At 40.3% G+C, this 26,685-nt stretch overlaps 1 protein-coding gene across 4 annotated transcripts in view; it reads left to right on the top strand.

Moving 5' to 3' along the window:
• The window catches only part of si:dkey-237h12.3 (teneurin-3), a 143,699-nt gene that overhangs the window by 104,724 nt on the left and 12,290 nt on the right, over positions 1–26,685 (top strand). For 2 of the 4 annotated variants that reach the window (XM_067599884.1, XM_067599882.1), the window contains 8 exons: positions 2,074–2,193; positions 4,171–4,432; positions 5,345–5,612; positions 6,629–6,772; positions 15,530–15,779; positions 17,557–17,577; positions 20,676–20,908; positions 22,829–22,983. In XM_067599884.1, the coding sequence (XP_067455985.1) occupies positions 2,074–2,193; positions 4,171–4,432; positions 5,345–5,612; positions 6,629–6,772; positions 15,530–15,779; positions 17,557–17,577; positions 20,676–20,908; positions 22,829–22,983 (1,453 nt within the window). The remainder of the gene's footprint in view (positions 1–2,073; positions 2,194–4,170; positions 4,433–5,344; positions 5,613–6,628; positions 6,773–15,529; positions 15,780–17,556; positions 17,578–20,675; positions 20,909–22,828; positions 22,984–26,685) is intronic. The other 2 variants (XM_067599885.1, XM_067599883.1) reach the window with 1 other exon arrangement.

The raw sequence follows: 26,685 nt of genomic DNA, 5'->3' as shown, positions 1-26,685 counted from the left end.
TTTCAGCAGGTGGTGTTACTTGGTGTTTGTTTGGGGTTCGGCTCATGTATCATCTGTCTGCCTCTCAAAAGATTAATAGAGACACAGGGAAGAAAGAGCCAACCTTCGCCGGAGCTCTTAAGTGGCCTTGTTCTTCGAGCCGGTGAATAAAAGGATGGGAGATGGTTGTGCCAGGCCTGTAGCAGGAGGGAAGAAAGAGAGGCTAAAGCTATTGACCATCCCTCAGCTTGTATACATAATGACCTGGAGATAAAGTGGCAAAAAAGAGACATTTTTTCGCCTACCAGTGACAAATGCAGAGGAAGCACTTCTAAAATTCCGCTTTATGGTTGAGAAGAGGGGAATGATTAAACGTTAGTGCAGAAATATCTCCTCTTGACTTCAAACAAAAGACTGACTTTTCAAATTACTTCACACTTAAGAATATAGCAATGAGAAGCAGGGACTAGTATGAGGCGAGTTTTACCTGAAGGCCTTGCAGTCATGTTGAATAATCGCAGAGGATATCTGAGGCTTTAATCATGTATGAGCCTCCCATGTCTGTGATTTATGAAGCAAAAATGCCAAGGAAAATATAGGTTTTTTAGGTGAAAGCAGGAGAGGGGATGCTGGGGGTGGAAGAGCCTCTTGACCAGAAGCAAATCCATTTGCCAGCAGGGTAAATCTATGCGGGGAAAGTGAAAGAGTAATGCTCTCCCATGCTAGACTAACTACCACAGAGATGCCCTTAAGTGAGGCATTTAACCCTCCCACCTGCTCCAATGGCACTGCTCTTTGGCCAACAGTAGGAGGCAGGTTATATTAGGCTACCACCAGGTATGAATGTACTTAAAAATACTTGTGGAAAAGAAAACCTCTACTTCTTCTTTTTTTTTTTTTTTTTTTTTTTGTTAAAGGGGGCAGACATCTTTTTTCCTCCATAGATGTCAACAAATACTTGACTTCACCGCTGAAGACTGTGCATATTTTTGTATTCAAATAGTTTTTTTTTTCACGTCTACACTATTTATGACTTCACCTTTCTAAACTGCTGTGGCGATTTTTTTTTTTTTGTATTCCTTTTCATTGTTTTTACTTCCTGACAGTTTGCCTCAAGCATTGCATTTTGTTGTTATGAATTCCTATAAAGTGCCTCTTGACACGTCAACCGCTGAGCTTTGCAACTTCTCACATCAAGAGAATATCTGTAACTGAGTTGAAGAGCTTGTTTTAACACAATTCTTGTTGATTTATATTATCTTTCATCACAAGTATTACCACAGACATTTATCACGCTAGCGAGCACAAGACTCGGGTATGACACTGACAAAAGGCTCTTTTTTTTTTTTTTTTTTTTTTTTTTGGAAGCAAATGTACTTGCAAGAAAAATCCCGCTCGGATCACAGCCTCTTGAAAATACAAGTGAGGGGAGATTCTTAATTTAGTGAGGTCAGAGCGATAACAATACTGTGAATATTTCACTCATGAATCTCATTTGATATGCCCACTGCGGAGTATATTGTACACTTCATTTACTGAGTTGACTTTACTTAGCAGACTGATAATTTAACTGTGAATCTTGTTAGCCATTTTTAATATGCTGTGTGTTTTCCTTTTTTAGCTTTGATGCAGACTGTTTTGAACACAGCTTTCTGTGCTGGGCTTGCAAACAGAATTGCCCTGAAGAGCTACACATGTCTTTCTATGCAACGTCTTGTCAATACTTAATAATATGTTTAATAGAAATAGAGGTTAAGCGTGAACAAATTGCATCAATTTATGTGTCCTTGTGGAATACAAATGCTGCAATACATGTGCAAGATGCTGAGAAACCAAACATTGAAAACCTCATCACAATGAATTATGGACTTTTGAAAGGAGTAAAAAGAGAGAGGTGCTCTGTAAGGTGACATTTTCATGAATAATAACCACTCATGTGTGTGTGTTCCTAATGGCCAGTAAATCATACCTCCCTGCTCATGCTGCTGGCAAAGGGACGGCGGTTGTTAACAGTACTGATGCCGCGGCCGCGTGTTGATGGCGACTAGCATTGTTTGTTTACTCAGCCCTTTCTGTGTTTGTTTGCCCACACAGCCTGGCGTCAGTCATCCGGGGTCAGGTCCTCACGGGAGACGGGACGCCCCTCATTGGAGTCAACGTTTCTTTCCTGCACTACCCGGAGTACGGCTACACCATCACACGACAAGATGGCATGTAAGGGTGTCCCTGTGTGCACACGTGCATCAATAGTTGCAGCATGAAAAGGCACACAGCGACCCGTCTGCATTTATCAACACTGATTTACATGTCCAAATAAACATGAGCACTCTCTTGTAGGCGGCGCAGCTTAGGTTCAACCTTTGCCCTTGCAACGATTTTATTTGTGGACTGAACTGCGGTCCCCAGACCAGTATGGAAAAAATGCATAAAGAGTCCGACAGTGGGAACAGTCGTCCTGGCCATTATCCAAAAAGCACTCAAAACAAATCGAAACAGCAACACATTGTGCCCTCGAACAATTCCTCATGCAAATGTCACAGTGGTGGAGGCCATTTTGAACCAGGCTGTTTAAAATGCATTGAATCAGCAAGGGTAGAATCAATCTGCCCACGGTGTAGTAAAACGTGGGATTACAGTCTGACCTTCTCCTGATATTACCACAGATGGGTCCTTAATAATGGGAGTGCAAATACATATAAGACAAACGTATGTCACATACTTTACAGGAAGGGTTCACCTCAGGTAGGAGCTTTATTTTGCAGATGGGTTTTAGAGATAGTGAACCAGGCCTTCATTCAAATTCAGCAGATAGAGGTTGTGTTTATGTGTTGCCAGTGTGGAATAAAAGGCTTATGAGTGACAGAGAATTGTACAGCTGTTGTTATGTAGCACAATCCTTGAGTCCCCAGATAGCTGAGGATTAGCTGATTTCTTCAGATATTCCGCCCTGTAACTCTTCTGACAAGGAGCGTGATAAATGGTTGGGGATAATCACACTTGGTTAGCCAACAGATCCGCTCAGTGTGTTAAGAAGGGGAGGGGAGGGGCATCAAAGCCTGGCCTCTTGCAGCTGTGAGCTCCCCACTGCCCAAAGTGAAGAGAGCTCGAGAAGGAAGCTGTTTTAGGTCAGCTGCACAGCTTGGCTGTTGGCATGGGCGTGTGAGTGTGTGTGTGTCATACGGGGTGTGGGTGCGTGCATGATAAATGTGCATAAGCATTCAAATCTGTGAGGGTGTGTGTCTTTGTGCATGTGAATGCATGCAATGTCACCACACAGATACTTTACCCCCTGGGTAGCGGAGCTCGCCGAATATATAGAGCAGCACTTCAAAGACTCGCCCTTCATTTCCAAACCAGTAACTTTTCCCTGAGTAATGTCGTACTAATTAAAATCAGAACTCCCAAGACTCAAGACTCCAAACCAAATTCAACCATAAAGTGTCTTCTTACACCATGCCTGGTTAAACAAAAGTCATAAATTAGATTCAGTGAATGATAATAATATATGGAGGCTGTACAGAGGGAATAAGGAAAAGTTCTCTCTTCCATTGAAAAAGCATTATCAGACTCAGACTTGAAAGAAATATTTACTTTGCTACTTTGCACTTAAAGAGAAATTCCACAATTATATCAATTCTGTCCGTCATTCTTATCGGTAAAAAATAACATCTTACACACTAAGTTATTTGCTTAGATCTGGGTATGTGGCAAATTCCTAAAAAGATGTCCAATGGGTCAAGAAGAACAAATACTCAGCTGTCAACCTAATCTTCATCTTAATTTACAGACCAATCTCTTGATTTACCTTTAACCTACTGTAATTGCCATAGTTGTGCACACACACAAATTCCCTGTGCAATGAGTGGTCATTACTGACATTTTGGGTGTGCTTACTTTTGGATTTATTGCCAAATAAAGTGCTTTAGATAATGTGGTAACAGCTAACCGCCTGCCTGTTTGTCTGACCTCTGGTATTTAAGTTATGATGTTGCCATCTTCCAAGGTCTCAACAAATACTTCTGCAAGTAGAAAGTCATCATAACCCATAGACATGATAGCAAAAATTACGACAATTAGGCCCGAATTGCTTGGAAGAGTCTGCAAATACAAATGAATATAGTACAATTATAGCTAATAAATGTATTTTTTATCAAATCAGTTACAATTTCCGTTTCATCATAATTTGTTAAGGTTTGACCTTCTGGCCAACGGCGGTGCTTCTCTGACGCTGAGTTACGAGCGTGCTCCGTTCCCCACGCTGCACCGCACAGTGTGGCTTCCCTGGAACGTTTTCCATGTGATGGACACAGTGGTGATGAAGCGGGAAGAGAACGACATCCCCAGCTGTTACCTGACAGGTCTGATCAGGCCCAACCCCCTCATCCTGGCCACGCCCCTCTCCACTCTGTACAAGACCTCCCCAGAGGACAGTCCCATCATCCCTGAGACCCAGGTGAGACTGTGCGACAAGAGGTGACGTGGGGACATGATAGAGCGTGTCACATCACAGGATTTTTATGATCTTTTCCAAATTTATGCTCATATTTGATTGTTTTCAATGACTTTAATAATTTGACTCATGTTTGATCCCAATATTATGGTTAGCGGAGTTGAAGATACACAAGCATGGAGTAGCGATAAATGCTGTTATCTATCTTTTACCGTGGCTTCTCTCTCTTATTTCAAACAGCCAGATTTGCCTTTCAGTTTGCCTTTGAGCTTTGATTGAATTCAGCCGTCTCCTCAAATACTAAGCCATAAATTGTCTCAGAGCAACACAGATAAATTCTGAGGGCACATCGCACATGGAGGTCGCATGCCTCAGGATTTGGTTTGTATCCATTTGGCCCAAATCAGAGCTGAAAATCCCTAAATATAAAATGTGACTCTGCAGCTTTTGCTGTTTAAAAAAAAAAAAAAAAAAAAATCTGTGTTACATTTGAGGGAGGAAAATCAGAATTGCTTGGACATGCTTCAGCATGAGCGTAGTGGCAGCCTGAGGTGAAACCTGGTCAATAACTTGGACTCTACAGGAGAAAAAAGAGGATAAGAGTTATCAATTTCTAGAGCTGTGGTGTTCAAGTAAAAGTATTTTGTTCATGTACTCAAATAATAAAGGATTCATTTATTGCCTGTGGAGTTTTCTCAGTTTGAATATACTAATATAGTGTGTGGTTTGGTATAAGAATTCATTTTTAATATTTTGGGTGCTCAACACAAAATCATAATGTTTGACTGCGCCGCATATAATTATCAGAGTCATCCTCAACATTAAATACTAGCAAACTCCTGTTGCTCCCGTTACTTAAGTCTACACTTCACACTGTGAATTTGGCACCCGTCTGACTGCTAATTAAAATCGCAGGTCCTTCACGAGCAAGTGGCCATACCAGGCAGCGACCTCAACCTGGTCTACCTGAGCTCCAGGGCAGCTGGCTACAAGCCCATCCTCAAGGTGCTCCTGACCCAGGACCGTCTCCCCTTTGGCCTGATGAAGGTGCACCTGATGGTGGCCGTCATGGGCCGACAGTTCCAGAAGTCTTTTCCTGCCTTCCCCGACCTCTCCTACACCTTCATCTGGGATAAAACAGACGCCTACAATCAGAAGGTCTTTGGCCTGGCGGAGGCAGTGGGTGAGTTACCCGCTGTGAAGCCGCTGTCTGAAGATGTTGTGTGAGCGTGGGTTCACTGTCAGATACTTGCGCTACCTTCAGGCGATGAACCTTGGTTGAACTTTTGAAGATTGATTTGATGTTTTTTTCTAAATTGAGGATTATTTACCCAGGGACTGCTTTTGTTATCATGTGCAATAAAGATTTAGCAGGTGGTGTGAAATCCTGAAATCCCCCAGTGCTGCATTTTTGAAGGCCACTGCTCTTTTGCTGACATCTTTGTTTTGCATGTATGATATTTCAGCAGCAGTGCACTGACTAAAATATTGCCTCTGAGGCAGTGGCCTGAAAAAATCCAGGGAGGAGCAATAGTTGACAAATGATAAACAATGACAAAATCATTTGACTGAATCATACATAATGTATATTAATTATATTTTTCTTTGTAGAATCACAATGTCATCTTTAGCAGTGCATTCGAGTGCACTTCTGTTCATATTATCTTGTTTTGCAGAACTCCATGAAGTAGTACTGCATCTTAATTTTTTGCAGCAAAAACTTTTTAAAGTCTGAAAAAGGCTAAGGGAGTTTTTGTTAAGAAGGATGAATATATTTCACAGCCCTGACAATCAACTGAATTCACTCATGGCTTATAACTGCAACCATATCATGGCATTTATGATACTTACAATAATGTGTTCCATCTGAGCCTTTATTGTTTAAATAATTCATGCCACTTTACATGCTATTTCGTGTTGTGGTTTATTTGCATTTACACAAGATAAAACAGACAAATGAGAGGAGAGCGCATAAAACAAACTGTGCAGGTGAGACACTAGAAATCCCACAGGCCTTCTAAAATCATCCCAGCTGGAGAAAATTACATAGTCAAAGAGAACGCAGAACCAGCAAATACAGAAAACAGCCAGAACGTGTGCTGAATGTCTTATATTGTCAAAGCCTCATTGCTGCCATAACTGTCAGGTAAGGAGGATGCAACCTTGCTCACCATAGGCACCTACCATCATTACTTTCAGTGTCAGTGGGATATGAATACGAGTCCTGCCTTGATGTGGTGCTCTGGGAGAAGAGGACAGCGGTGTTACAAGGCTATGAACTGGATGCTGCCAACATGGGAGGATGGATGCTGGACAAACACCACATACTGGACATTCAGAATGGTAAGAAATGCACTCTGGGTTTAACAGAACTGCTCATATACAGGATATAAGTGTTTATGCGTGTGCATGTGGGGCAGAGATAGGTGGCCTCTTAAGCTGAAAACACAGCATGTTCATATAACGTGCGTCAAGTGCTGCCCCCGGCACCAATAGGAAGCACTGCAGTGTGTCAAGATAGTAGTTACCCAGATGTAACTCCTGCTTTATGAGTACAGCGCAAAACAACAAAATGCCATGGGTGAGTTGCGTATTACAGTTTTTGGTTAATAACTTGAAAAAATAATAATCTGAGCAGTGAGATTATGTTTTGAAAGCAGCAGATCAACCAACAGTTAATTCATTTGTGAGATAGTGAACTGGTGAAATAGCTAACTAGTAAATAACATCTGTAGTTGGGCCAACATTGTATTTAAGAACAAAACAGCTTCTTCTCTGGGAGAAAAAAAGCTTTTTTTCCAGTGGTGACACTGGAAATAGGGTAGTGGCGTGAAGTGTCGCAGGGCGGCGCGTTGACGTGCACCTAGCTGCTGCTGGTGTGGGGGTTGTACATAGAAAATGACAGGGGTGGCTGTTTTGACGCGCGCTGTTCGGTGAGAGTGTGTTTTGGCCTCTTGGGTTACAGGCAGGTGGTCTTTACCCTCAATCACAGCAATAAATACTTGAACCAAAATGAAATATGGTTCGTCATCCCATCTGCAGATAATGGAGGAGAGTTTTGAAGGGCCGATCATTCACAGTAATGACGGAATAAATCAGTGAGTAAGTCACCAGGGTGCAGGGCTCGCTACGAATCCACGCTACTCAGCTATTTTAGGAAGAAGACAGCTTTTTGCTGCTCATGAAGACTTACACTTTTGATGAACAGGTGTCATGTTTAATTATCACATTAATTCAATAAACTAAATTAATTTCTCCCTCTGTCATCAATCAGAACCGCTTTAATCATCAAGTACAATAAATGGACAAGCTTCTGTCTTTGTCGTGCTGTTGCAGAGACGTGAGAGAGTGAAACATACATAATGAAACTATCAAAGATACATAGAGCTTTGAGTCACTGCTGGGTTACACAACCAGGAGGTCACACACTATAATCTGGAGAATTCAGGCAGTAATATGACTGCAATTATAAGAAGCAGGCCTCAGGGTAGAGTGCATTGTCAGTGTGCCAGGCTACTGTTTTGACATTAAACCCACTCCAGCTCACAATCGTTGTTCCAGTTGTCCATGACAATTTGTGTCCCTTTCATTTTGAAAACAAGCGAGGTTACAGTCGTGGCCTTCAGCAGAGTCCTTAGTCTCACACTGTCATGTTGGAGTTTGTGACTTGGATATTTATGTTTTTTTGTTACCCTGGGTTTTTGTGTTATTTTGTTTTGGGCATTTAAATGTTGTCTTTGCTCATTTTTTAAAATCAAATTCACTCAGCCATTTGTGAATCTCAGGCAGTTGTGTGCATTTGCAAAGAGATGCATCTAAGAAGCTGGTAATTATACCTGGAGTAATGGTTTGTCTGGTTCTAGCCATATTACTGTGTCTTTGAGAACAGAGTCTGGAGACTTTCTTTGATGTTTCTTTCAGCAGTAGCGTCAGGCCTTGCATGGTTATGATTGATTTTTCTTCTGATTCAACTTTGTTATTTCTATTATTGAGGGTGAGAAAACATGAAGATGTAACAGCTGATACAATTTGTAGATGCAGACCAATGGTTGTTTTTAATCCATCCTTTCTCAGTCTCATGTTTCTAGCAAGTCTCATTTTATGTTCAGGCAAATATAAGTATGGGTCAGTTTGGCATCGGGAAGTATAGTGAAATAGTGTTTTGTTAACTTCTTCCCTATTTTAAACCATCATCACGTCAAAATAAGTTTTGAGAGGTCATTGTGCTGAAAAGATAAAACAAATCCCATCACTCTGAAGAAGATAAACCTTTAAATATATTTAATTTAAATGTAGAGATACAGTGCAAATTTATCAACCTCCCTTCTTGTGGTGCAGAATCTCATTTTAAGACAAAAATATTCCTTTTATATAATCGTCAGGAGGAGGCAATATGACATGTCATGCAATGATATCCTTATTAATATCCTGACAAGACATTTTCTAGCATTACCCAGTATTCATTTGAACTGGCTATCACTCTCCAAAGTTGTATTGTACACCCACAAGCACTCAGTCAGAGGTCATATTAGTCACTGAACAGGTAGGAGTTAAACTCTTCTCTGATTCACTCCCCACTGCAATGCTTTTTTGAAACTTCTATAAAGTCATTTCCTCAATAAGCAGACAAAATGTACATACTTAGATTTAGGTGAGCTTTGATCAGGCAACAAGTTGGCCCTCAGCCCACTTCATAGTGTACATCACTATGAAGTGGCTTCAGCCGCCAGGAGTTACTGATGATTTTGGTTCTTTGAGAGATTGATAAATCACTTTAAAGAATTTTATAGATTAATTTCCAGTTGCAATGCTTGATGCTCAAAACTCTGCAAAGGCTTGGTTGGCTTTCTTATAATATAGTATGTATCTACTATCATCTCAGTGTCTGAATAAATAGTAGTCATTTATAAGATACTACCAGTGGGACCGGCAAGGTTAAAGAGGTTAATGAGGTTCACTGGTTTAACAGCACACTATTAAAATGTTCAAGTGACCGAGTTTGCATTAAAAACACCATTGCTTTTATATGTATGCATGCAGGGTGTTCCCTAGATTTCTGGAGGGCTTAGCTGCTGTGGTTGTGTCTGGTTTCATTGGGGGGGGTTTGGGGATCTGGGGGTCCTTCCCCAAGAAAATGATATTATTTGACCTAACCCTAACCCTAAGTATTATAGTGGTAGGTAAAACCCTAAGCATGGTGCTGACATTGAATTTTGACTGTGTTCTCTCAATCCCTGCTAGCATCAAAAACACGTAGGAGGAGAATTTACATTTCTTAGGAGGTTTTTGTGAGCTCCAGTGGAGCTACAGAACATCCTTACATATCATTTGCAACCACACAGAAGTATAAATCTGTGTCCATTTGGCTAAGATCGTCATGCTTTATGACACCACTGAGATTATTTTTGTTAACAGATATTTTGGCTACCAGAGGAGCTGTGTTTTTAAGGAGGACTGTTTGTATAACTCCATCCTTCCTACTCCTTGAATCTAGTCTTGTATAACATCTTGCATGCACACCAACAGTTGGCAGGGGAAACATTAGTCATCATACAACACTCATAGGGTTTGAACAGTAATATCATCCATGTATTCTGCATGTATAACAGACTTTTAACATCTCAAAGACTGCACAAACTGTCTATGTCGGATATGTTTGTGGAAAACATGTCAGAGAACCAGTTTCTGAGTCTTCCTTTACTTTGTTCACACCTTGATGCTACTTAGTCCTGCCTCTTTGTTAAACATTAAAAGAACAGACATAGGGGCCCATTGCCGAACCCAATCTGTCAAGCCATCCAGAACGTGAAGTTTGTGAGGTGTGCAAAAGAACACTGAAATATGCCTCTAGCATGACTGCTGCTGATGCATTGCTTTTCATCCCACCTGTCTCAAAGTATAGCACAACCATCACCAAAGCCTTCTCTGTGGCAGCATGACAGTTGGAGTTGTTGTGAGACACGTTTGTGATCAACAGATACAGTAGATGCAGCATGTGTGATATGCTAATGTTTGCTGCATCCTTTATTAGATTGAGCTATGCTGCATGTCTGGATTTATCGGAAAATTGGATGTTACTGTGCATGAGAAATCATTATGTGCAGGGTTTTACTTCTACATGGAAACAGTGATGACAGAAATGAAACAACCAGATGGTGTCTAGTTTTTCCTATGCAGTAAATGCTGCAGCCTCCCCAAGGCTCTTTCACACTTTTCACTTGTCCTATTACAACACCGCCCCAAAAATAAATGACAAAGTCTGACTAAATTTAAAAAGGTTCAAAAATACTTTAGCAAACTTACGTTGCTCTGTCTCATTTACCCCTCTCTGACAGGGGCTTAATCAATTTGCCAAAAGGGTTTCATGCTACAATCCTATTAGCTCAATCCAAGGACAGTGAGCTCTGTAAGACTGTGAAATGTTTTTGTTAGCAACTTTGGTATGCTAGTTTATACTGGGCTCACATCAAAGTATCATAGCCCTATCTGTAATTCTATCTGTCTTTGCCATCAGACATATTAATTTTTATTACAGAGGTTGTGAGTAGGCACCTAGTTTTATCCTCTACATTTTCTCAATCCAAACTGAATTATTCAGTCTTGCATTCAGCCACTTTTTGACATTTGAGATTTATGGCCCACGTGGGTTTTTGGGCAAGCAATGCAGTTCAATATCCTCAGCCGGCATGAAGATGAATCCAAATATCACTGTTTGCCTTCATTGCTGCTGCAGTATTGATTCTTTAATGCTGTAAACCTTGACTAATGTCCTCACCCAACATGTTAGCAAGCGGTGGTCCTGTGCGGCTGCACAGTGGTTTAGCTCCAGACATTTGCTATTGCTCTTTGTTGTGACTCGTGCTTCATTTTCGCACCACTTCCAACATCTGAGGGCTTTTTCTCTCATCGTTTGTGGCAAAAGACCCGAGCAAAAGCCGCCTGCCTCTCTCTGCCTCCACCCCAGAGCCTGTCAAACTAGATAAGGCAAATTGCTTGTGTCTGTGCTTTAGTCATGTCCTCCTGCCCCTCCTTTCTTCATTACAAGTGGATATGCCTTCCCCTCAATCTGCAGCTTGTCTCTATCTAGGGTAACATAGCTGATTCTTATTGGACACAGTTAGAGTTCAGCAACTCAGTATCTTGGAGTGTAGGCCTACTTACTGTACAGCTCACACACATGCTCCATTTGAAGCACTGGGTGGTTTCTGCCCACTTTTAGCCCCCATCATGGTGGATCAGTGGAAGTTTGGGTGGTATGACACAGCACAAAGGAGAACAAAGAAGGACATGGTGCAATTAAGACACACTCCCGCTCCTCCCCGACCAATCTCTGTACTCTCTATGTGTCACCAAGGTGACATTGCTCAAGGCACTCTAGTTATTTTATCAGGTACAGAGGCTCGGTCTTGCATTTGTATCTTGGAAGCTGTGATGTCGGCATTAAAGCTTTTTTTTCCCCACTACATGGCTCAAATTAGCCTGTTATCAAACAGATTAATACCTTCTGTAATTATTCTATTGGAATCAAGGGATCAATTGAACAAACAGTCATCAATGAGTGAATATATACAGAGTAGGTAAAAATGTTGCCCTGTAATTTGAGACAGTGTAGTGAGGATTATGTTCTATATACAGGAAGATGGCAAAGTATGTGAATAAGACAGTTTCCACTCCCTGCTCAAATATTTCTGTAATGACTCCCCGTCTAGTTTTCTATTTTCCGCTCTCTCCCTATATGTGATAGAAAATTGCCTCATATTTGCTCCACGTTTCTCTGCACTCTACACTTACATTCACCATCATTTGTTTTTAATAAACATTTATACTTTGGTGATTTTTCTCAACATATTTCTGTTATTATTTGTCAAATTCCATGTTACTGCCTGAGTGTTTAGTAATGTGGTAAATGCCATGTGACATGCAGTTACATTACATTACAGGCTGTGTGCTTGCTGGTTGGAGCATGTCGGAGTGATCTTGGAGCAACAACAGATTCTCAGACTTTCTCAAAAGCCTTCCTCACTATGCCAAGCAAAACAGTGATTTTTCTCTTTCACCAGCTTCTATCCAAAACTCAAACACGCCTCCACACTTTCATTTATTAATCAAGGAGCAGACACTTCACTTAAATCTGTCAAGGGAACACTAGTTTGCTTCAGTCTGCAGAAAAACAGAACTTGGCCAAATTGTATAAATTGTCACAAATAATAGTAGTTGTTGTGTCTAATATAGATTTCATCCTAACTTTGCTTCAAGATAAGAACAGAGTGAAATAAAAGTATAACATATTTATAATATCTTTAAGGACTCCAAATGCATTTTTGTCAGGACACTGCGGGGGTCCCCCTCTTCAGCCTGGAGCACTGGATATCATCAGTGCGGCACTCCAGCTGAGACGTCACAAGCATGATCCTTGTAACAGTCATCAACAGTAATGTGTCATGACCAAGTGTCCTTGAGGGAGGAAAACTGAACCTTAATTTGCTCACTCACTCTAAGTTGAAGCACATAAGAACGGCAGAAGTTGTCTAAGTGAAAGAATATCCACACTTAGTATGAGGGAGATCGTGGGGGGTAGTTGTTGATTGATTAGTTTATTTAATCCATTCCATTATGGTGTCTAATAGCCTATGGTTTGACTTGTGTGTACTGTAAACCATGATGGAAGTGTAAATAAAGAGGACCAAGGCGGCTTGCCAAAATGACCTCAGCATTAAATGTTTTTTTTTTTTTTACTGAACGTCAGCCAAACTGCTAGACTGCTGTACTGCTGCAACTGATCCATGTCCTACACACTGCATTAGGCTCCCGAATATTGGAAACGTCTTTGTCTTTCCTGAGAATGTTAAGGAGCTATTGAGCAAACAGACATTAACATTCTAGACAGATTACATAGCTTATTTGTTATTTGTAGCTATGTTTCCGAGTGCAGCGTCAAACAATCAGTGTGATGAAAATCTCACTGAGTGTTTCATTCATTGAGCAGACACATGGATCACAGTTCAATTAAAGTCCCAAGGTCACGCGTTTGATGGCGTCACGCATAAAGCCATCCCCTGGACCTATTTGTCTTTGTTAGAGGCTCATGTATAATGCTCTTGGATACAAAAGACGGATTGGTCAGATTGTCCTGTCAAGAGTCTCCCCAGACCGTGCCTTCATTTGAATTTGCCCTTCAATCAATTAAATCAATGAAAGGAACTAATCAGAGAAGGGACGAGCAGCATGGCTGCACGCTCGATTTCACATACATCGAGGGTTACGATGGCTTTCGGGATAACGCTGTGGGAGAACGACATTATATGGCCATTCAGTGGTGTCATAGATCTACTAATTAGGACAGAGGCAGTGTGAATTCAAACAAGTTGCTGGATGTGAATAATTAAGTGCTTCCAGCATGCACTTCTTCCCTTTGATGTATTTTCCCCTTTGAAGAGAGTCCCACTATATCAGTACCCCCCCCCCCCCCCCTAAAAAGTCAGTTATATCTGCTTCTTGTTAAAATATTCATCTGTAGTGACTCACCAAATTTGGTGAGTCCTCAGTGAAATGTATGCACTGTTAGGGGGAGGTACAGTGCACCATACTTATGTTAACCACCTCTCTGTGACTTGGGGAAAACAGGCTCCCTGTCAAGTTAAAAGAACTTTATTTTACATAAAATATACTTCAGCTTTGTGGAGGGTTTTCATAAACCCACTGAAGCAGTTTCATAATTATGCATGGGACTGAAGGTGACTTTATGGTCAACTGGTTGCCTGTGTGCTGAATCCACTCCCTGCACTATTTAAATCTCATCACTTTCTGGTCTTTGATCGCAATAACATAAACAAAACTCACTTAAACCATAATTTCTCAACCTTTAGGAAACTCATATCAGTGGTGTACTGAGGGCAACCTTAAAAAAGGCCGTTGCCGCCTCTGAAGTACAACTGACTAGCTGATACAGAGGAGTTTCTGTACTATAAATGTGAACAAAACAAAATTTAAGGGCAGGGTGAACAGTATTATGAGAGCATAATCAAACACCCTTAAACTATGTTTAATGAGCCGTTTATCATTTTAGTTATGATGACATTGTGTCTAGTAAGGTCGAAAAGGAATGGTCAACTTTGTTTTACGTCTATTTCCAAGTTCATACAATGTGTTAAAGGGGTACTACAGCTAATTAGTTTTGCACTTTCATGAAGTTGGGAGACTCACAAGAGACACATTTAAACAAGACTACAAGACTGTGACCAATTTGTTACAGGGTTAGTCAGTGGTAGTGTCTATAATGTGAATTCCTGGAAATAAAATGTTCATCTGCAATTTTCTGTAGTGGTCCCAGTAATATTTACTGAAGTAGCATATCGCATGGCATGGTTAAACTATATTTGAGTAAAAAAAAAAAGTGTACAAATGCAGTTGCAAGAACAATACTTTCCAGTCATAGTCTAGTTTGGGTAAAACAATAAAAATACTGGATCCTACATTCCCCATAATCAAGCTCACTTCTTTCAAACCCAACACCTCCAGTTTGTAATGCAGGCTTTCTGTTAAAAATAAAGTCTCAAGCTTATGCTAGGATGATCCTGATGATGTCACCAGGGTTATTACTTCAACTTTGGAAAGCTCCCTCCTAAGCAACATAGTACATTAGACAACTGTTTTCACAGGCTGAGTGGTACTCTTTGTGGCGAATAAAGAAACGTAATATGTGAAATGGGTGGACTGTCCCTTCAAATAGTAGGTTGAATATTTTTGAATGTTGGACAAAGAGCCAAGCTAATTGTCCCCTGGTGCTAGCTCCATACTTTAAAAAAAAAAAAAAAAAAAAATCATATCATCCCATTAACCCTTCCCACATCAATCCTCCCCTCTAACTCCTGGGAGAGTAGTATTGATCTTCTCATCTAACTCTCAGCAAGAGAGCAAATAAGAGCATTTCCTGAACTGGTGAGCTTCTCCTTTAATATGTTATTTATAGTGTTGTAAATTGGATGTGTGTATTTCCATATTAGCTGCAAGAGTATCTCAACAGACTTTCTGGTTGAATAAATAAAATAAATAATGATCCTAGTATCTGCAACCACTCATGTCTGGTGTTTTGTTTCCCAGGCATTCTTTACAAAGGCAGCGGGGAGAACCAGTTCATCTCTCTGCAGCCTCCTGTGATCTCCACTGTCATGGGGAACGGGCGGCGTAGAAGCATCTCATGCCCCAGCTGTAATGGTCAGGCCCAAGGCAACAAGCTGTTGGCGCCAGTGGCTCTGGCATGGGGCATCGATGGTAGTCTGTACGTTGGAGATTTCAACTATATCCGTCGCATCTACCCATCTGGCAATGTCACAAGTATCATGGAGCTGAGGTAAGCTCAAGTGCATGTTACTCTTAGTTTGTTTATTTAAAAAACAGAACATTTATTGCGCAACTTGTTGAAACTTTACCTCTGCCCCTTCACTAAATGGTACAAAATCCAAGGTTTAAGTAAGTATAAACTGTATGAAGAATTTTCATAGTCAAGATGAAAGGTGATACTTCATGGTAGTGTTTTGTGTTATAGATTTTGAATTGAGAATTTGAACATGAAACACACAAAAACGGGCAACATACTGTGCTGTAGTTGACCCCTAAAAAAATATTCAGATATGAAAAATATGGACTCCAACAGAGTATATTTTGGGTCCCACTTTGCATTTCTGCATTTAGTTCAGTGTGGAGAGTAAAACCAAAATGGCATAGTGGACAGACTTTCAGTCACACACATCTCTTCCTTACCCATAGAAACTTGAAATCTTTTCCCTATCCATCTCCATAATTAGGAAAGACATCCTGTCTTCAGCGTGTAATTGGGATGATTTACACCCTCTTGCCAAGTTGGCTTCTCTCAGCAATGACTCTGATTCGGCCAGTTGGCTTATTTCAAAGTGGCAGATGTTGATTAAATGTATATTGGGCCATCATCCTTATTCAGACACGTACATGACAGACATATGAGAACTGCCTTAACAGGACATGGGTCACCACACTGTTCCCCAAAATGTTGGTGTACATTATGTGGTTTGCAGATTGCTGCTAAGATCATGCAGAAGTTCATATATCCCCACACCAACAATTTAAATTTCAAGAATTAAAAAAACATTCCTCCTCTACCTCAGTAAACCTGTCGATGTACCTGTGCAGTACTAAGCATCACTCTAAGGCAGCTCTCTGGCAGAAATGTGTGTAACAGTATAAATGGGAAACAGGTTGCAGCTGTAAAGGAGCATGCACACTCAGCAGCTGTTTCCTAGATAAATAATGGTTTAAGAAATGGTTTGTGTCTCCAAGCAACTATTTTACTCTGTTTACAAGGAGAGAAACACAAAACACTACCATGTGGACTCGTGTTGGCTACATTAAATTGAATCATATAAAACAAACATATAAGACACACTAAGGGAACTTTAGTTCAGATTAGAAGGCAGCTTGCTGTCCAGATTTAAACCAGTACAAATGGAAAAAAAGTCTAATTGCTTATGCTCTATTTGATGTAACCACCAAAATTGTTTCATTTTTTGGTATGTATGCTTGTTATTAAGAGTCCAGATACTCCATATGGGTTTTACAGAACCTTTGTCAACTGCTGTTAGTCTTTATTTAGATTCTGGCTGCACTGGGCAATGTAACAAGTGGCAGAATCAATATTTCAATATGAGTGGCCAAATTGAGAAAAGCAGAGGTAATGCAGGATGGGGCTTTATGGAGATAGGAGTACATATTTTCCTCTCTGCGGGTAGTAACTCTCAGCCAAAGCCCTGCCTCTCCACTTTCTGCCAAACGGATTGTCATTGCCTGCGACTTTCTCTAGTGGCTGTGTTGATCCTTTAAGGGGATACTTTTGACTTTCCAGGTTTCAGCAGTTTGTTTTTCCTCACTTGACACTGTGAGGAGAAAAAAAAGGCTCCATTTTGTTTTCAACTTTTCAGTCATTGTTTGCACTAGCTACTATTTACCTCTATAACAGTTATTCCTACAACAAGAAAATTGTCTGATTGGAAAAAAAACAACAACCTGAAACTGAAAATGAAAAAAAGTATCCCTTTTAAGATTTGCCAATTTCATTATCTTGATTCTCTTTCTCTGTTTTTCTGTTCCTGTCATAGAAATAAAGACTTTAGACACAGGTAGGTGTATTATCTTAGTGCATGTTGTCTCTTCCTTTCCATACACCATCACCTTTGTCATCATCTTTATAAATATATGAATAACCCCCCCCCCAGCTTAATTATAGCTGTATAAGAGGAGGTGTGCGCAGTCTATCAGGAGTGATGCAATGTAACTGTTGATGAAATGACTAGAAACCTTGACACGTTTAAACTGTAGTGGTATAAATATGGAAAAGCAAGTTAGTATAACATATATACTATTAACATCTGTGCACCAAGTACAATTCAGTCTAGTACAATAGCGCTGCAATAAACAGTACCACTGTGAAGCTTATAATTACATTTACCGTTATGGTGTTTGGCAGATGCTCTGATCCTGAGGGCTTACACAACTGCTTTGTATTCATGATTAAGACAACACCAAACGATCAAGCAAAGATGGTTGAAATGAGGTTGCGTTAGTGATTAAATGACCACAAATGCAAAAGGTGCTACAGGGAGTGAAATTGTGAACTGGACTAATAATTATGGTTACTGGACCTACAGCAAGATTATGTGATATAGATATGTAAATTTTGTATGAATTTAAACTAATATACTCATATTGTGTGATAATAACAGAAGCCATTTCCTGCCTCAAGTTTCAATAAAACACACATAGTCACTGCTTTCATCTGATTTCAGCTGCCCATTACTATAACATTTCTGGTCCGGTACAGTTTTGATTAAAGCCCATATCCAGATGTTTCTGTATGAGCTTTGTAAAAGCTCTATGTGGCCACCAAAAGACAAATAAAGCCTTACAGTGCAGTGCAAGACTTATTGGTCAGTTAGTTAGTTTTGATTTTCCTCCCAAGCTCTGTGCATGTTCGATGATAGAGCTCCATAAGTGTCCAGATCAATGTCAGTCCATATGACTCATATGTCTACTTTTGGTTTGTTTATGTGAATCCTAAATGGCCACAATCAATCATTTTGTCCCCTTAAATTTGGTCAAGACCAAACGATCCAAAGAGAAGCAGATTAGAGACATTTTGTTACAGGTCAGCGTTGAACCATTGTCTGAAGGTAGTCAGGTGACGTTTCATTCTTGGCCTACAACAAGGTGTTGAACCTAATTTAAGCTACTACAGGAAGCCAGTGAAGGGAGCGTAGACGCAGAGTGACAAGTGAGTGCTTGTGACATGTGAATGCTTGGGCAGGTTGATACCACACTCCTGAATGCTTGATCAATTGAAGGGTTCTGATTAGTCTCATCTTGAGATGACAGCACCTGCGCTAGCACCTGGGTCACAACTTGGGATGGGTATGTTCAAACTCTCCTTATGTAGTGACAGATGAACCTACATATAGAAGCATCAGTCACCACCTGATCTGAGAGTAGTCAGGTGGTGGATGTTAGTTTTTACTGAGACTGCCAAAGAGGTGTCGAGTGGTGATTTCTGCAGCCGTTTTTTGTAAACAACATATAAGATATAAGACCGCACAGTAAAGCCTCGCAACTTACCATACATCTATCTTACCATCAGAAGCTTCACAAAGATTGCATTCAGCACGGCGCTTTTATATTGGACTGCTTAATGTTGTACAGGTGTATCATTTATTGTGTTCATCCCCTAAAGGTTGACTGTAAAAGAAAGGGCTCTTAGTGTATGTCTTGCTGAATTCTTTATAGGAATTTGATAGCAGCCACCTATTTTGAGCATTTACTTTGACTCATAATAGCTGTCAAGGTTTATGACTCTATCTTCATCATTTTATAAAGATGTTTCATTGCCACATTTATTTTGCCATCACATTATCCATTTCCAAAGCCAACCAGTATTGACTGAGGTACCATTAAGCTGGAGTACAAGCAGAGAAGCCATGTTTATGACTGCACTGTAAAGCGAGCTATCTTTCATGTTAACTGCCTCTATTTCGGGCTCTTTAATGGCACTTAAGCACGTGTTATGTATCAACACTGTGCCTTAATAGAAAAGGTTAATTCAATCGTTTTTCAACATTTTGAGCTTGTTTAAATGGGACGTCACATAAAATGATGCTTTAATTGGCTTTCTTCATGTCTAAATTTTAGTCAGTCACATGTTCTCTTTTGAATCCTAATCCTTAATACATTTGCTCTCCGATTCAGACGGGGTTAGATCTATTATGAGATGGTTAAAAGAATGCAAATAAGCAGAACAAGATGCACTGCCATTAGTTGTTGCACTTAGTTAACATAAGCCAGTCATTTCAGTGATTTCTAAAGTCCCACAGGGAAGTGATAACAAATGAAATGAAAGGATCTGGCACATAAGTTGTCATTTCTGCTTTGCATACTGGAACCCCGCTGCAGTGGTATCCTGTTAAATTCTGTTTGACTTCCATCTTTTCAACCTTCTGTCTCCTACTTTTCACTCTCAAAGGCTCCCCCCCTTTTTTTCCTGCTGTGGAAATTCTTCACAGTTTTTCCACAACATTATTTTCCTTTTCAGTTCATTATCCGCGTTCATGACAATGTTGCTACTAATTTTAAATTGATAATAAGGTTTGTATTTTAAGCTGCAAGTGACTGGAAAAAAATAAGTTACACTTAATTAGCTGCTTAGGGTGTGTGTGTGTTTTAGAAAATAAGATTTTTAATGGCAGCTTAAATGCTAAGAACACAACCTGATTGGTATTATCTTTCTGTCATCTCTTTTAATGCAATTTTTTAAAAATACATGGATTCCCTAATTTCATTATTGCTCGCTAATAGTGTTTAAACAATACACCTTTCTGTATTCCCTGGGATATACTGAGCACATTTTCTAAAAAGTGTTTCCTATTTAGACAACTTGAAAAATGTAATGCGTAATGAAAACAATGTTCCTGCCTCCCTAGAGAGGTATAATGGAATCAACTGTTAATAATATTCTTAACTCAAAATGTTTTATTCAGAGGAAAAGTCAGGCTAAATTTCATCTGGGGTCAATTGGGGTTTACAGGTTTTAAAGTGTTTGAAAGATGATTGCATTAGATCAAATTTTAGGGGTAAATTGGTGCCATTAAAGGACAATTCAACTGCATCATAAGAAAAGGGCAATTTTTGTCTGCAATTACCATATATAACCAAGTTATTGTCTTGAATGCAGTAACAACCCGGCACACCGGTATTACCTGGCAACTGACCCGGTATCCGGCCAGCTGTACGTGTCAGACACAAACTCCCGGAGGATTTACCGACCAAAAATCTTAACCGGCACCAAGGATCTGCAGTCGAATGCGGAGGTGGTGGCAGGAACTGGGGAACACTGTCTGCCTTTTGATGAGAACCACTGTGGTGATGGAGGCAAAGCTCCAGAGGCCTCTCTCACTGGACCCAAAGGTATCATTTAAAACTAATGAAGATGTTGTACTCAAATGAAGGGGGTGGGACATGGTGATAGGTTTCTCAGTCATGACTGGCAACTGCTAGATTTAAATTTATGTGTGCATTGGGCTCTGTGTCAGATCTGGGCCTACTTGTTTTCATGGATGAATTTAGGCATTGGATCATGTGTTGAGGTATAATTAAGCAGGATGTTCAACTGGGGAAAAAAAGGAGCTTTGTAAATTTAAGATGTGCATTTCTGCTGCATATCATAAGGTTGTTGTTTTAACCTCCAGAAATGTAATCCCCAATTTATTTTGCATAATTGGGTATTCCAGTAAATATTTTTTTAAATTTATACTTGATTCTGCTTGTGGCTTTGTTTCAAACAGCTCTTGTGAAAGTAAAGTCTCCAGGCCTTTAAAGCTTATACTGCAGTTATAACTACTCACAAGTCAGTACCTGCTATGCACAACTTGTGGTCCGCATTGAAATAGCACATGGCTGTCTGTGCCATTTGTGGTTGGATTGCTCACTTTTCCATAAATTCTTCTGGATGAAAAGGCTAAGATGAATTGTTTTTGCACTAGTTGTTGCCCGCTCTGAATGCCAACTGCAATAGCTCAGCTTTAGCTGGGTGATAAAGGCTTGAGTGGAGCGACTCTAATGATGAAGTGGGTGGAAGCCGAGACCAGAGAAGAAAGAGCAGATGGCTCCATTTTTTTCTCCTCTCAGACATTTGGTGAACTCTGCTCAAATGTGACACTTTTCATCTGTCTGAGAATCTCAGACTGTCAAATAGCCAGCTCCCAAGGAGTCACTGTGGGCTCCCTTGGCTCGTCAATGTTTTAGCAGAAAGCAATCTTGTGCAGACCTCGCCACAGGTCAAACCAAACCACTCACCTTCCACAGAAGCTTTTAAAGACTTCATTGAAAATGAAATCATACTCTGAAGGTAAAAATGAAGTTTAACCTGAACCAGAACATTTTAAATTCGCCCCCCGACTCAAAAAAAAAAAACAGTCTTTCACTATGGTGGCAACCCCTGCTGTTTCCTGGTCAGCAGTGTTCTTATGGTTCACCTCACTGCTTGTTTTGGTCCACAGGTGGGTTATCAATGCTTACTGGGAACACCCCCCCCCTAACACACACACACATTCCTGGGACCCACACCTCTATGATTAGAATCAGAATCAGATCCAAAACCACAATGTGTTTAAACCAGTGTGAGGAATGAAAAATAGTCTCCCTGCATGTGAGGTATGACTGAATTCCCATAGGTACCGGTCTCTATTAAGCAGCATGGCAACACGGAGAATGATGTGGATGCTGGCATGGCCCGTTAATGTATTTTCCCAGTTTGGGACAAATGGTTATTGCAACTCCACACTGGCTTGGCTGCGACTTACAACTCTGAGCTGACACTCAATCATTGAGACAATTTAGTCCACAGTCGTCACCATGGCAACTGCCTGTCTTTCACCCCTTTCATCTAAAATTGGCCAAAGCTGTCATTTCCACTCCCTCGCTCATTCATTTCTCAAATGGTCCGCAGATCATTGATGACTGCTGATGTCAAAAAATCTCCCAAACGGACCATTCACTGACACCCTCACCTTCTGCGGTCCTTTTTTAGAGAGGAGGGTTACAAGACGTGGCAAGTGCATATATACCGTATGAATACAGCCTTTCCCACTTCTGCCTGAGAAATTATTTAATACCACAAAAGCAGCCTGTGAATTATTGATGGCTGTGCTTTTTGCAGTGACCTGAATAATGGGAAGGCAAGCTTGACACATGTATCCACCATGTTCCGTCCACTGAGTCATGCAAGCACAGATGCCACATATCTACCATGTTTTCCTGTTATCACAAGTCTTTTTTTTTCTCCTTCTTTTCTCCCTTTTTTTACTCCCTCTTACCTGATGTCAACAGGCATCACCGTGGACAAGAATGGTTTGATTTATTTCGTTGATGGCACAACGATCCGAAAGGTTGACCAGAACGGCATCATCTCCACTTTCCTTGGTTCCAATGACTTGACATCGGCTCGCCCTCTGACCTGTGACAACAGCATGGACATCAATCAGGTGACTTATACACTGAAGTGCCAGACAGCTATTAACCCTGCCTCCATGCTCACACAGAGCATGTCACAGCGCCACCTTGTGCCCCCGACCCTCTAACCCTCCTTTTTTCTCACCCATGACTCATTATTGATATGCAGTGTTATATAATTAACTGCATATATATTATATATGCAGTAATACTTAATATATGACAATCTTTTTGGGCAACTAAGAAAAGGACATTGAGGGGCATTTGTAAACATTTACCTCAATACCTTTATTATTATTATCAGTTCCAAAATTCTTCACTAAACTAGGCAAAACAGCTTTTTTGACATGCTGCTCCCTCTGCCTAGAACCTTCTGCAATTAAATTTAAAATTACAAGAAACAGGTCTCTTCTTGTGAATTTAAATTGTTGCTGCAGAAACTGTCTGCTCTCTTTTCTGGCTGTCAGTATTTTGGGGGATATTAGAGATTGGTTGTGTTACTCTATATGAATTATCAGATCAGGTTGTTTCTAGGATGAGATGTTTTAAATGATTCTTATTGACAGTTTTATTCATAGTTAATTAGTGGTTAGTTTATAACACATTGTTATTGCTGCTTATCTCAACCAGGAGGATTTTCAGGTTAAGTGTACATAACTAGAAATAGGAATTTAACTGATATACAGTATATTATCCAGAGAAATGTGCAGACACACTATTGGAATAAGCTGAGATTCCTTGAACACTAACATTAGAGGTATACATTCCTGAAGAAATAACACAGACGAAGAAAAAAGCACTTTCTTCTTCTTTTTTTTTTGTTTTGCTCTCAACTAGACAAGAGCAGAACATTTTTCTCTGAAAGTACAGGAGGAAAATATGTGCTAGAAGGAGGATGTGATTTAGGCAGGAAGTGGAGGCATGAAGTGTTTATTGAAGAGATGGGTTTTCAGGTCACGGTAGATGATATGGAAGGAAGAATAATTACTCAGTGTGGGGGGCTTGTTTTGATGTGGCTGGAGTTGAATTAGTGTTTAGTGTTCCACTAGAAATTCTCAGGATTGAGGACACTTCACCATACATGATAATGAAGCAGCCTTTGGTAGTGAGTTGGTCCCACAAAAAAAACCTTTTCTTCGGCAGTATCTGACGACGGCCTGCTTCGTCCAACAAAATTTACGATTTACCTTGAGTGAGCTGTCATAAAAGCAGTGCCCATATCCCTACACAATAGGTTATAACATTACAATACCACAACACGTCTTCCAAAGTAGAGGTGCAGCTCACTGTGCTTAAACATTAATATCCCTCCTCATTTCACTCCTTTAGAATTTTGAGATCTGACTTAAGATGAATAATGAAGAAAATAAAAACCATAAAAGGCTTTTATCATATGAAATGTGATGCATTCATAGCATCTCCCGTACCCTGTTTTGTGCAGAAAGTGAATTTTAAGTGGATTGGCTGTCGAGAATGAAATTGCTGCAGGATCAGGTTCTTCTCCTACGTCTAACATGTGTGCACCAGACACAACAATGGGCATTTTCATTTTATTTATTATTTTAGTTTGTTTTTTTTTAACTAACCAATTTGGGGCGGCTGTGGCTCAGGAGGTAGAATGGCTCGTCCACCAATCAAGAGGTGGTTCTGATCCCCGGCTCTTTCAGTCTGCATGTCAAAGTGTCCTTGGGCAAGATACTGAAACCCAAATTGCTCCCGGTGGCTTTGCGATCAGTGTGTGTGTGTATGTGTGTGTTTGTGTGTGTGTGTGAATGGGTGAGTGAGCATTAGAAACATTGTAAAGCGCTTTGGATAAAAAGTGCTATATCGCTCCTAATGAGCAGGTTAGCACCTTGCATGGCACCCTTTGCCATCGGGGTATGAATGTGTGTGTGTGAATTGGTGAATGTTGACAAGTGTTGTAAAGCACTTTCAGTGGTCGGTAGAGTACAAAGGCACTATGTAAATGCAGTCCATTTACCAATTTAAATTTTAATTAGATTTTTAATGCAGATCAGCTTGATCATGAGGTCAGATAATACCAGACACATTAGTAGAAATTAGAGCTAGGGAGAAAATTAAAGGTTGTTCATTGGCATCATAAAGACATTTTAATGTAAACAGAAAGCAATCAGTGTTTGTGTGTGTGTGTGTGTGTGTGTGGGTGGTGAACATGAAGGGGGGAGAACGAAAGAGAACATGAAGACAAAGGATTAAGCTTGTCACTTTTTGCTAATTAACTAAGTCATTTGGTACGAGCCAATAAAGATGGTTTTGGCGAGACCGTGCGATCCTCAGGCATCCTAACTAGAGAATTGGCTCGGTGCAGTTTAACTAGTGGCAGCCTCAAAGGCAGCGTGCTTTATTATTTATCACCCTGTGGAAAAGCACAATTCAGGAGCATTTTGACAGTTTTAATGACACAATTATACATTTAAAGGCCAGGCCAACCGTATGCACTGTTACAAATATGCTTTTTATTCGCTGACACATTTCTGACGAGCAGACTGTTATAGTTGGCCTGGGTTATAGCTTTGGATTATAATATTCACTTCTTATTTATCCAAGATTTAGTTAATACTGCTATAATTTTTTATGTGTGGAATATTTTGTACGTAATTTTTAATTTAATTTGATATACTTAATTGATCGCCCAATGGGGAGTCTCTCACTCAGGTTGCAGCACCAGTCAGTACAGCACAAATGGAGCAGGAAGGTGTGAAGTGCATACTCAAGGTTATTTTGGCAGCTTTACAATAGCCTCACAGTGGATGAAGCCCCGCTCCTTCACTTAGTTTGAATTTTTTAATTCAAATGTCACATTTTATCTTTGTCAAATAGTACCATGTAAAACTTAAACACTTTGAAGGGAGAGAGGGCATACTAGAAAGTTTTTAAAGGGAAACTTCAGCATTTTGAACCTGGACCCTATTTTGTCATCTTTTTGTATAAGTGATTAATGGGGACAAGAATTTTTGAAATTGGTCCAATATTAATCAAGAGTCCTGGAGCCTGCAGCCGCTAAACGGGCTGCGATGTAATCCGACGGGGCAATAGCGACCCGTCAATGTATGTCCACCAAAAGAGCTTATTTTTGCCACTGACAGGCTCAGATTGTTATTATAAGTGTCTGACAACATTATAGAAAGAATTCCTACAGAGAAATTAATGTTTTTCTTTACCTTTCTCTTGATCCAGTCTGAAGTCTCGTTCTGAAATCTCGCAAGAGTTGAGCTGTTGGAGAGAGGTGTGCTGGGAGGAGTTTGATGTGTTGGAGTACAGAAAGCGTCTCCTAGTGTTATCTTGAAGATTTTCAAAGTGTTGGCTGATTATTTATCTGATTTCAACAACAACTCAACTCTCGTGAGATTTCAGAATGAGACAAGCGAGACTTGGTTAGACACAATAACAAACAGACCGGATCAAGCGAAAGGTAAAGAAAAATGTTTTCCTTCTCTTTCCATAATGTTGTTAGACACTTATAATGACAATCTGAGCCTGTCAGTGGCAAAAACAAGCACTTTTAATGGGCGTACATTGACAGGGCGCAATTGCCCCATTGGATTACAGCCTGTTTACGGCTGCCAGCTGCAGCTCTCTCACTCAATGCTGGACCCATTTCAAAAACTGTTGTCCCCATTAGTCACTTAGACACAAAAAGATTGGAAAATAGGGTCCAGATTGAAAAAATACCAAAGTTTCCCTTAGACAGTCACTGTGGCCAGAATTATCCT

This window comes from Thunnus thynnus, chromosome 9, assembly GCF_963924715.1.
Source record: "Thunnus thynnus chromosome 9, fThuThy2.1, whole genome shotgun sequence".
Taxonomy (NCBI): domain Eukaryota; kingdom Metazoa; phylum Chordata; class Actinopteri; order Scombriformes; family Scombridae; genus Thunnus; species Thunnus thynnus.
The sequence above is the reverse complement of the archived record's forward strand: the minus strand, read 5'-3'. Positions and strand labels throughout refer to the sequence as shown.